Raw genomic sequence first — 12797 nt, forward strand, 5'->3', positions numbered from 1 at the left:
GAAGGCGCAAGGAGTGCTGGTAGGCAGGAAGGTGAAGGTGAGAGGCTGTGGAGGGTGTGAAGAATATAAGCTATGTGATAGATATTTTCTTACCCTCACATAATCTGGGGAACAGGCAGAACGGGATCAGAGATTCATGATCTTGTTGACAGCGGTGTGACAGCTTTTGGCAGTTTGGATAAGAAGCTCATGGCAGGGCATGGAGGAGACTGAGTGCTGAGGAGACACTTGTAAAGGCTGCACATCTGCCTCTACGTGTTGTTACAGAATTAGACTTCTGAAATACATAGACGTGCTTTATAAGGCTGGGGCTTAAATAGAAACACATCACCTACTCTGTTTTGGTTTCAGGATCCCAATGACCTTTGGGATCTATTTCCTGTAATGAAATTATTTAAACTTCAAATTCAGTCATTACGCTGCTTTTTGTGATGTGTAAAATAGCTTTCTGATAACTGGGTGATAATGCAGATTATATATAGGTATATACATATGTATATGTATATATAGAATGTGTAAGTGTTCATGTGAAGCTTTCAGGTGGGACTTGCATTGCCTTCTGCTCTTCATCCAGGTGAGTCTGGAGGGCTGGAGGATTTCTCTGGTGTCTTGTTTTAAGATAACTCTACAACAAAGCAATTTGGTAGAGTGTCATCAGTATTGATTCAGTATTTGAGGTTAAGATTTGCAGAGATATGTGACCTCAGCTTGGTAAGCAGGACACTCTGGAAGGGACAGAGGTGGGGAGAGAAGTACTGAGCACAGCTTCTGCCCATGGCCTGAAGCTGCGGAAGCAGCAGTGGCCCAGCCCCAGCTCTGCTGTAGCTTGCCTTGTGCCTCTCTACATGACACTGTGCTTTTTCTGTTTTTTTTTTCTCTGCTTCCTCCACAAAATTGTTTCAATTAAATCGCAGCCCCAAGCTGGCTGTTACTCAGCATTTGGTAAAGCAGTTCTTTCATAGCTGTTGCTTTCACTTACAAAAATGTATATGTAAATCTGGACTTCTTCAGAGTTAAGTAACTATAGCACTTACTTAAAACCAATCATGCTGCAGTGAGAAACCTGTGGATGGTTTCACCGTTCAGTTGCAGCTAATGTTGCAGTGCTTGCTCATGTGCTGCACATTATTGTATGTGATGCTGATGAAATCATTTATAGTCGTTTTCTGCCTGGATCTATTGTGCTGTCTCCAAGTATATGCTTTGCCTTTAAAAGGGAAAAACAAAAGCTGAGTTATGAGTTTGACAGTTATTATTTCTTGCTGAAGAAACAGCCCTTATTTGTGAATCGATACAGATTATTTAATGTAGGCAGAACATACAGGTCAGATTGAAAATCTGACTTGACAGCAGCAATGAGAAATATGTAATGCATTTTAATGTCAAAAATGTAAATCAAAGGAAAAAAAAATTAGCAGGAACAGAATAAACAAAAGCAATGTGACTTTTCCTATCAAACCTCATTGCTTCCAAGGACTGAAGAAATGGAGCCCACGGGGTTTAATGCCCCTTTAACCCTCCAATATGTCAACTCTTATTATAGTTACTCGGCTTTATCTCCAGATGTGATCTTAAAAGGTTGTTTATGTGTCTCTTGCACTTATCCTAAAGTTTTCCCCAACTTTCCTGTGTTATTTCAACAAGTTGCTGGACAACCTGAGATTTTTAAATTAATGTTTTCCTTTTGCAGTTTGTTTAGGATGTTTTCTAAAAATGTGGTGGCTGGAAACCATCATTCTCCCTTGTATTTTAAAAACTACACATGTTCTCTTCCGGGATGTCATGACTCACTCTTTTTCTCGTTTACTTTTTAACATTGTGACACCTGAAAAAATCAAAGTCTCTGCTTAATAAAACAAACACACATTCACAGGAAATAAATTAATGGACTCAAAATACTTTTTTGAGGTGTTCATCTAATAAAACCTTTGTGTAAATGAAAGTAAAGGAATTGAACTGAAATGTCTATTCGAGTCATGAAAATCTAAGTTGCTTGAGAACGGGTTTGCAGCACTCTGTCTGTTTTTCTGTATTAACTGCCATCACGCTGATCTTTGCATCTGTCCTGAACGTACAGCAATAACATATAGCCTTATATTCTGTGTGGGAAGACAGGAATATACATAGGGTCAGCTATTACAGAGTAGCTGACTTATCAGATTCACACGTTGGCTTACCCTGTTGACTTGCAACTTGACTGTGTACCTGTACCCTAGATCTAGGATCTGCTCCCATAAAAATCCCCATATGTCACCCTAATGAATCACTTCCCTGCCTTCCTGCCATTCCGTGTTTAGAAAGAAAATCACCTTTAGGCAGGATGCAGGGCCGTAGAGGAGAGTGGCCTTGGGCAGCTGGAGCCCATTGCAAGGGGGGGTGGAGCCCGGGAGAGATGCCCCTGCCCATGGGGAGCATCACAGGGAGCAGGATATGGAGCTGTGGCTGCACAACGGCCTGTGCCACCTAACAGACAGGCTACTGGGCTTTTGTGTTTAGTCAGTATCCTTTTGGCTTGGCTTGTGAAGGAGGACTATGGTAATGATCACAGGCCACAAACTTGTTTTCCTGCAGCTGGAATCTTTTGTCCTCATTTTCTTGGCCAGATGCAGGTGAACAGAACTTTTTTCTGTTCCTTCGCTATTCCCAAGAGTGGAGGTTGTTCAAAGTCACAACTTGGGAAAACGTTCTTTTAACACCACTGGGTTTATTGCATAAGACAGTGCTATGTGAGCTCTTCCCACTGTTCAACTCTGTTCTGCTTATTTCTCCCTGTCTTTTTCCTACATATAAATGCTGGCTGGGCAAGATAACATGATGTCAAAATCACAGGAGACTTAGAGCTGTTCTGCTACAGTTTTTTAAGTCTGCATTGTCATACTGGCTTTCCTGCTCATTCATGATGTTGCATAAGTAAATAGATGAACATTTTTAAATGAAATCCTTAGTTGCCAAATCCAATCATCTGACGGACAGAAGGAGGCATTTTCAGGCCAAAGTACTCAGTGTAAATTGCTCCAGGATGTTTCTCTCCTCCTGTAAAACCAAGTGAAGGTAGGACAGGAGCGTGTTTCCCTCTAACAAGGCTGAGTGTCACACAGAAACTCAGCAGGATGGGATGGGTGTAACGTTTTCCTCAGCACGCTGGAGGAGATAATTTACCAGAGGGACAGACGTCAGCTCTGTACTGTGACCTGAAGATGGACAAAGAGGGAGTGTATGCATTCACCCTCTGTGCTAATGTCTACTATTGGTAGAAAAATAATGTCTGTTTTTAACTATTTTTTTTTTTAAAGGCGTTGGGTGTTTTGGTATTTCTGAACATTTTTTTTCCCCTTCAGCACTGTACGTAGTGTTGGCTGTTTACAGATAAGCAATAGATTTCCTGTTGGTGGTGGCAGTTTTGTTAGTTGCTTTATTTATGGATTTCTTCCTTTCCCTACCCAAGCAGGACAGAGGGGATCTCTGCCCTCTTCTGTTTCTCCCAGCTATTTAGTTCACTGGTGCAAATAAAACTGCGTGTTTCTACTCTTACACTTGGTTTTCTTTCTGATTACCTGTGATGCTAGTCTGGATGCAGGGTTCCCCTCTGAACATTGGTTAAGATTGGATGGGAAGAAACAGTGATTTTCTGTTTCAGTCCCCTCAGTAACACAAGGGAGGGAATCCAACATTCAGTCTCAAATTTCCTCTGAAATTGCCATGCATCTCAGAAAGTGAGTTTGGGTTGATTGTAAGTGCTGGTGATTCAATCACAATCATAGCCAAGATGTTCCTGGAGTCAGTTATCTCCAGGTAATATATATAATAATAACTCTTCTTTCAAGTTCAGCTGTGGAATCTCAGCGTGTCTTTGTTTTTTGATTAAAGAGCCATCTACAGTGAAAATCGCTCATGTTCCGCAAATATATGTTGCCACTATCTCACTTGTTAAATTCTCAGCTAAGGAAGCAGGATGAGGTTTCTTGGCATTTGAGGTGTGATTTTTAGACCTCAGATACTTCTTATAGCTATTTCTTGGATTCATCCCGAGTTTTCCTCTAAGAATGCCAGTGGTGATATAGCATATCACATATAATAGGTGTCTGGCAGGTGTGGCACATAGAAATATTTTCAATGCCTCTCATATTTTAATATTTCTCTTGCTTGTAATCTGAAGGATTATTTAATCAGCTTAGCTGTAGACTTGCATTTATCTTATTAAGAATATCTATCTACAATGATTCCTGAATTCTCTTCAGTTTCTGCTATCCTAAGTGTAACCAACAGCTTCTGTTCTTAGGTGAATAGTTCATTTTGGTACCAGGAAAAACCTTGCCATTCAAACAAGTCACCACATTAGGCTTTTGTTCTGTAATGCCTCCTTGATTTTATTTCTTGTTTTTCACCAGAAGGCTTGCCTTCACTTCACTCTTAACAAGAAGTCATTCTTTCACGACTTCCAATCATTCCTTATACCTTTATATATAACAGTTGCCTCCTACTTAGTTTTTTTTTTTTTTAGGGTGGGAGAAATGTTTCTTTTAAAACACTGTGCTACATAAACCTGGTTTGCATTTGCACACACTGAATTAAGTTTATAATCAATGGTATTTCTATTATCAATTTCTAATTGCTGTCTAGTAATTACACTTTTACCCTTAGCTACTTTTTGTTGTTGTCATAAAGAAGTTCATCACTTGTGTTTTTTACAGACTCAAAGATGTTTGGTTGCGAAAAATTATTGGTGTGCATTCCCTTCTTGTGTTCTTCACTCTTACAACATAAATGTATACATGGGCTCATCTCGCAACTCCTGACTCAGCCATCCACTGCAGATCTCTCTTCATGCTGAGACTGTCACATGCCTGTTAAGACACTGACCCTTATCCATTCTAGATGAAACTGGCAATCATGTGAAAGCAGATAGTGGGGTCTTTGTCTCTTCTTCCTGTTCCAATCGTTTTTAACATTCAAGTCATTTGAAAAATTCTAGTAGGCTTTGGAAGTCCTACCGAATCACGCTTCTTAACGAAAGGGAATTTTTCTGGCTCTATTCATTACCCAGGTTTCCAGTATTGGCACGCAAACAACTTTACATTCTCTGTGTTCTCATGTTTTAGCTGTGAATCTCATAGTATTACATCGTACCTTCTCTTTGTCGTCCCTTATGAATACCAGCTGAAAGCCCTGCAGGTTAATCCGGTTTGATTGCTTTCTGAAATATTAGGCAGTTCTACTAGTATGAAAGAAGCTTTGGAGTTTGGCAGACATCAGTTCGCAGAGGGGGACAACTAATCTGTGGGATATCACTTACCTAGTTGGCGTTTCATCCCCCAAATCTTCTGCAATCTATTCCTCTCATTAGGGGGGTCAGGAAGGATTCCCAGGCAGTCTGTCTCTCTCCAGTTTTCAGGGAGCTATAATAGCTTAATAAATATTACTGAGCGTGGACCCATAGATCAGGGGTTGCCCATCCAAAGGGTTAATATTTTTTTCCCCAGCAAACTATTGGCTCACTGTATGGGAAATCCTTATCTTTGGAGAGGAAATAGAAGGTGGTACATCCATTGCAGTGGTAGTCAGGTCACTGTGGCTCTCATTTTTGGCTATGTGGAGCTTTACCTTTCAAAACAGTTCTGCACTCCTTCTTGCAAAATGTCTAAAAAATTGTCTCTGCCATCAGATTTATCTCTTCTTCAATAGAAGTGCAGCAAGGACAGCTATTCTAAGTCTAAGCAAAGTCAGTCTGGATACCATTTAATGATTCATGTCCTAGAAAAACATCGTTTTCCTGTTTCTATAGTGGAGACATTGTTCCTGGCTGGCTGCTTCAAGCAGTGGCGCAGTGTTTGGGAAATGCTTGCATCTGAGTGCATCTGTCTTTTTTTTTTCTTTTTTTTTTCCCTTTTTTTTTAAAAAAAAAAATCTAGATTCCTTTCAAACAAAAAGACAAAACAGAAAAACGCTCACGCCTGAAGCCTTATTCTTATGTTTTCAAGCTAGAGGCTTGAATAGAGTTGCAAATTTATAGTAATGAATGAGAATAAAAAGCCACCAAGCTCACAGTTCAAATGAAATAATTAATAAATGGCTTATCCAATCCCTGTGCTGTGTAAGATCAATTACGTGTTTTCCTGAGATTTTTATTTAACATATGTATGACTTCCTGAAAGCGTACGAAAATATCGTTCAAAATACAGCTAGTAAATACAGAGGTAGTACATAAAAAAATAGAGTGAGAAACTCAATTACTGTACAAGTGAATCTTCACATATCAAATCCGTTGGAGTACTTAGAAATTATTTTCTAATGTATACGCTGGTCATAACTTATCTCGTGCAATGTGGAAATGTTTCAGGCATACTAAAAAAACAAAACCAAAAACAAAATAAAACAGACCCAGAACACAATAGTGTTCAAGTTCTTCTTGTGCTCTTTTTCCTGCCCTCTACTTTCTTTGGGCTTTGTTATCCACTGTAGTCAGTGGGGTCATAAGTCAAAGATAGCAGTGGTGGCTGTTTCTAGGTCACAGTACCATGTTCGAAGAGTAATTTTTTAAGTTGACAGAAATAACGTTTTACTCAAACAGTAGGAAAGCACTGACTTGCTGCAAATTATTGCATTAACTTCACACCTCACCTCATTACACTTAACTGGTGGTGGTGACATGCAGGTTTTACAGATGGTACAACAATCCGTCTAAATGTTGTTTGAAAAGAAGAGGAAAGGAAAGGGGAATTTTAGTTTACAGTTTTCCAAAGATGGCAAAGGGAGAGGAACTGAACTGTCCTGGTATTTACCCTATCTATTCTGTTATCTTTGTTTCTTATTATACAATAGGCACTTAATAGATTTGCAAGATTTTTGGAAGGTGTTACAATGATTGAGACTTCAAAACCAAGTTAATCTGTTTTGTTTTCTTAGCATCATACTTCAGTATCTGATCAGGAACATGCATTTTCATAAAGTTAAACTTTTTTTTTTTTTTTTTTTTTTTTACAAGTAAGTGACCCTTGAACTTCTTCCTCACCCCTTGTTTGGACCTATTAAAAAGAAGAAAGGCAACTCACAAAAAAACAGTGGTAGGGAAAGGAGGCATGCTTTTAGGAGAAAAATATATACATATACAATACTAATATCCTATTGATGATGTGATTTAAATAAGGACTGTGGTGCAGGTGAAGTTGTTCTGTAGGCTGATGGTGACTAATGTCTTTGTTTTCCATCCTTCCTAGAAATTAAGAAGCCGCCTGTGGCCCCCAAACCAAAATTTGTGGTAGGACACAAGGCAACACCTCCACCTGTTGCACCGAAGCCTGATGTCATGCTTTCTGGTGTTTTACAAGCAGCAAGGAAAACTAAGCCAGCTGTTGCACCAAAACCAAAGGTTCTCAAGAGCTCATCCATTCCAGAAGTTAAGCCTCCATCCTGTGCAAGGAAAGGCACCAAAAGCTTTGAAGAACACAGAGGAGATTCTTCTCAAACACTGGACCACTTGAACTACAAAAATGAAGTCTCAGAAGGGGGTACTGATAACACAGCATATATTCTGCCGATGTCATCTTGCAAATTTGAATGCCTTCATAAGCTTGGAAATGGGGAGAACACTTGTAAAACTCAGATCATTCTTGAGCACTTTGAAAACTTAGAGAATATCAAAACAGGTGAAAAAACTGCACTGGCTCTGGGGAGTAGTCCCAGTGAAAAAATGGCAAATAGAAACCAGGTGGTTGTGAAAGCCAGCATTTTGGAAGAGAAACTTAAAGATGTTCTAACTCATGGTGTGTTCCCCAACAGAAGTCCTGTGAGGCACAGGAATGCAGACAAACTTTACAGAGGGGATGGCAACAGCTCCAGGAACGATGTTAAAATAGAGTTTTTGGAACTTGTACAGTCATCTTCTGAAGTAGCTAATGGGAGGCAACAAAGTACTGGCAGTAAGCTCACTGAAGGTGAGTTTCAGACGTCTGAAGCTTGTCCTAGTTTGAATGAAAATCACAACAGTTGCCCATTGAACCAGGAAATCCTTGAAAATGAAAATGTAAATAGCAGTAGTTCATTTTCAGATGAAATAGGCATGAAAATAGACACTGATAAAACTTCCTCTGAAACATGTTCAGTCCTGAGCTCAAAAATGCTTCCTATCCCTAAGCCAAGAAAGCCACGTGCTGCGTGTCTTGTCCGTCAGGATGGCATAGACAGCATAGGAGAAGGAACAAAGGAACCATCTAGTTCAGAGAATGATTCCCTTGGTCCTGCTGAATGCAGCTTTAAAAAGCCAGCAAAAATTAATGTCCTTGGTCAGAGCGTTTGCTATAACGATCATACAGAAGCGCTTAATCCTGAAAAATCTGAGATAACTCAAAGTGTTACAGACAGAATACATCTGAGGAAGGAACCTGCTGATACTGAAGAGTCAACACTGCAAAATCTTTTGCCTCAGTTATCACACAAAACTTCTGATTTGGTGGAAAATGTCGAATGTTCCTTAGATATAGACCATAACTTAGATAGCTCAGTGGATAGGATGACAGATGATGCTAGTGTGCCAGATACTGTGGACAAAAGGACTAGCTTTATCAGATGCGATGCTTTGTCCATGAGTTTGCCAAAGCAAATAAAATTAACTGGCAGTCAGCACTCACCTGCTGCTAATAGCCTCCATGCTTCCCTACAAAAAGTGGAAGATAGGGAAACTAAAATCAAGGACGAAAGTTCTCCAAAAATCGTTCCTAAGAAACCACAGCGGCACAGCCTACCAGCTGCAGGAGTGCTGAAGAAAGCTGCGTCGGCAGAGCTGATTGAGAAAAGTTCTTACGCCTCCTCTGAAGACAAATCAAGCAGCGTTCTGGAAGGATCTCACTTCACACACACTGAAGCCAGGGAGCAAGGTGCGCTATCCTCCTCTGACATCCCCAAACGTTCCTCTGAGAAACCCGTCTGGAAGTTACCTCACCCTATTCTTCCGTTTTCAGGAAATTCGGAGTCATTAAAAACTGCTAGCATTGCTCCCAGCTTCAGCCATGTGAGTGCTGTGACAAAGCCCAGAGCCAAATCTCTCTCTTCTGTGGACATGGAAAGGACAGACAAACCTTGCAAAGACCCGCAGAAGAAAAACAGTTTGAGAAAGTTTCTCAATGTGAAACTGTCGGTTTGCTTAATGAAAAGCGACTTCCAAAAATTTCTGTCTAAAGGCAGCCAGTCAATGGATAGTTCTACTGCTAACCTTTCCACTGGGGAAGGGTATGGGAATGGTAACAACCGACATGTATCATCTGTAGGCAGTGAAAGGAAAGCAAAATCTGCCAAGGCACGTTCTGTAGAAATAAGTAGTCCAGCACTGCAGAAGAAGAGGCAGAGAAATAGAAGCCAGCCTGAGATGCGAAGTAACCAAAGGCTGGAGTCTTTAGATGGGCACTCACTGCCAGGAGAGAATCTGTCCCAAATGCATTTGAATTCTGTAACCAGCAATTGTGCTCCTGAGTATGAGAACTTGCGTCACTATGAGGAAATACCGGAGTATGAGAACTTGCCTTTTGCTATGGGTGCTGGTAAAAATGTGTCTTTGGAATGGCAGAATTCCAGCCACGTGGAAGACCTGAGCCCCAGCTTGTATGAGATGGAGGAGCCTTTTCAAGCAGCAAGCAGGCGTGTGAGACATGGCAGGTAAAATAAAAAGAAAGGGGTGGTTAAACATCTCTCTTGTAGCTCTGGTGGCTGTAAACACATTTAGAGGGTGACCCTAGAGGCTACATCCCTTTCATTAGATGTCAGCAGAACAGTCATTGACGTGTATCATTGCATTTGCTTTTGAAGTTCTGAAAACTGCACTTGGTGAAGAGAGGCAAGAGGAAAAATAAGCTTCTTCAAATATGATTAAAATTTGGGTAATGCATGCACGTGCTTTCCCAGATTTAATTAAAGTGTTTTGATATAGTCACATATTTGTATTCAAGAGCACTTAAATAGGGAGGAATGAACCTTACTCCATTCTCCGGATGAAGTGGAATAAATGTTCATAGAGTCCATAGTTTCTATGTTTGTAGGGGAAATGAATATATTTTTAGATCAGCTGATACAGCTGGAAAAAGCAGGCGAACTTTTGGGTGTGCAAATTCTTCATTGGGTCTTGAAGGCTTTTCTGGTGTAAGAAAAGATAGTGCCTATCCTTGAGTGCACTGAGTCTTTTGTACCTTTCTATGCCCACAGATACAATAAAACTAGTGGAAGTGCAGGAGTTCTGTGTGACCTGTACAAAACATTACTAAAATACAGGGTTTTGTGGCAGGTGATAGAAAGCACTTGCTGCAGGGAAGGGAGAGAGCTGCGGCTTTGTTGTCCCAGCAGATGGAGGAGGTAGTTAGTATCAGCAGATTCAAAAAGGGATTGGACTGATTCACAGATATGTCTAAAACAGATGCTAACTGAAGCAGGCGGGAGCAGACCTTGTAACATCTGTGGTGGTGTGACTGTGGGTGTTGGCAAGAAGAGTGGGCCACGTGGAGCAGGAGGCTCCCACATTCTCCTGGTGGTAACAGGTGAAGCATTGTTTTGACCCAGCTCGGTATTACTTAACCTCCTAACTTCAGCTGGTCTGTCAGTCTCAGAGATCCCTAAGTTTTGTCTCACAGCAGTGTGAAGGATTTAAATAGGCAGCCTGTATAATTCATAGTTCCCAGCAAGCTTCTTTATACTCTTGAGAGTATATGCATATTGATGAGAACAAATGAGCTAGGTTATAATCACATTTAACGTTACTTTTCACTTAGGATTACTAAGCTTCTTTCTGGTTGCAAATGTATGCTCTGAAGACTTGGAGCTTGCCATTCTCTGGAGGAGCGTGTTCTCTTTTAAAGGAGGAGGCAAATACTTTAAGTGGCATCCTTTGTTGATAACTGTTGATAGACTTGATATTTTCAACACTGGACTGATGGAAAGCATGAAGCTTTACTGTGGGAAGTAGGATTTCAAGCTATGAGCTTTTGGCATTGGTATATTTGTTCATACGTTGAATATTTTTCTTGTTTACAGTAGGTTGCTTTTTATTTTCATCTTTGCATTCTTTTAGTGCTATGAGTTCATGACTTTTTGTTTAAGCACAGTTTTTTAGTATCTTTTGGAAGTGTTGACCCAATTCTTTTAGCATTGCCTTGTTTTGGTTTATCTAAGAAGAGCAAGACCAAACTTACAGAAGGATATATTTTATGTGTTTGATCCGTTGTAGGTTTGTGTTGTGGTTGTGGCTCAGGTGTCTGTTCGTCTTTGCTTTAGGAAACATGAAGAAATGTTTTGTTGATTGAATGAAGCATAGCAGGCATGAGTCTACAGTAGCTCCTCAGTTTTCTCACCTGGAAGACTGTGTGAGGTTTATAGCTATTCACTCTCCACACCTCCCACTGTACCAGCAGTTATGTAAGGGTTTGAGGGTTTTGCACCCTGGCAAATCTGTACCTGTGCTTCCTAAGCTGGGTGTTTTTGGAAGAACTGGATTTGTTTGTGTTCTTCTTTTGGAAGCACACATAGAAAAATGTAACCCAAATACTTCATTTAAGTCTTTATTTTAAACTAGATTGCATAATCAGAATCTACCATTCAGAATCTACCATAGGGAATGATTTATGCATGAAATTGCTTTAATAGGGCAGGGGACAAAGAAATCCCAAGGAGCAAATGGAAACAGGGCAGTGCTGCCCTAGATCAGCTGGAGATGGAGGAGCAAGTGCCAGAATTGGTTTCAACTCTGCTTGGAAGATGCTGGGGTGCTTGTGCACCCAGAGCAAAGCTGGTAGTTTTGCCAGTTTTCCCATCCATTATTTTCCCACCTCCTTCGAAGCCTCTTTATCAATGCCATCTTCCCTTTCTGCATAGCTCTTTAAGAAACTCTTATTATTCCCTGTGCCAAGTGATGTTATAAAACCGGTTAGAGAAACAGTGCCGATGTTATTGTAATAATTACTGCTACCATTTTCTCAACCTGTCAGAACATGTGCTTACCTTTTTCCATACATTGGAGCACACTGATCTTCTGTAATGCACTGCTAATGGGATGTAATTTTTCTTATGATTAAAGCCAGTGTACAAGATTCACAGTCTGATTCCTTATACTTCTAATCATACAGCATATATGCAGAATATTCATTCTGAACACAAAGTTTATCATGACCAGAAGAGTTCAGTAGAGTGTACCCAAAGTTACTTTTTTGTGTGCATGGAGGAAGATAAAAAATACCCAGGGCTTCAGCAGCTACTGGGAAGTTTCCTTCTGATCCCATCTAGTGAAACTGGTAGGCTTTAATGGAGAATGCTAATAGCTTGTGTTGCTTTTAGGCTAAATTCATATGTCTGACTAAATTCAGATACTTTTTGTTTGCTTTGGCCTCCCCCCCAGGAATTTAAATCTAGAATGGCAGGCTTGGGTAATTAATAGTGTGGGTATCAGTTGCTGCTAGCCACTTGATTTTTGAGTTATTTGATGTTGGTCTTCCTGCTGCCACTGTGGGGTTTGACTTTAGGAGGAGGGGAGCGAGTGTCCTGAGATGAGCTGTGAGCCATGGGGGGAGGCACAGCTGGTGGGGGGAGGCTGGTGGGCCCAGGTGGCTATCAGCACCTCGGGGGAATATTCTGAATACAGTCACACACAGAGCCTCTGTAGCAGATAATCCATGTATTGTTTCCACAGTAAATTAAAGCAGTCTCTTGAAATAGTTTTTAAGGATTGTTTGTTTTGCCCTGCTCTCCCTCTTTGATAACCATTTTAAAATGACTAGCAAGTGTGCATTTGTTGTTAGGAGGATTCTGTGAAGTGAGTGAGGAGCAGA

The 12797-nt window shown here is 40.5% G+C and overlaps 1 protein-coding gene across 1 annotated transcript in view; it reads left to right on the top strand.

Annotated features, from left to right (window-relative positions):
• FGD6 (FYVE, RhoGEF and PH domain containing 6) overlaps positions 1-12797 on the top strand; it is a gene marked incomplete at both ends in the record, with an annotated part of 64149 nt that overhangs the window by 1232 nt on the left and 50120 nt on the right. The window contains one exon of the mRNA XM_079533028.1: positions 7215-9645. Within this exon, the coding sequence (XP_079389154.1) occupies positions 7215-9645 (2431 nt within the window). The remainder of the gene's footprint in view (positions 1-7214; positions 9646-12797) is intronic.

This window comes from Tetrao urogallus, assembly GCF_951394365.1.
Source record: "Tetrao urogallus genome assembly, chromosome: 1".
Classification (NCBI taxonomy): domain Eukaryota; kingdom Metazoa; phylum Chordata; class Aves; order Galliformes; family Phasianidae; genus Tetrao; species Tetrao urogallus.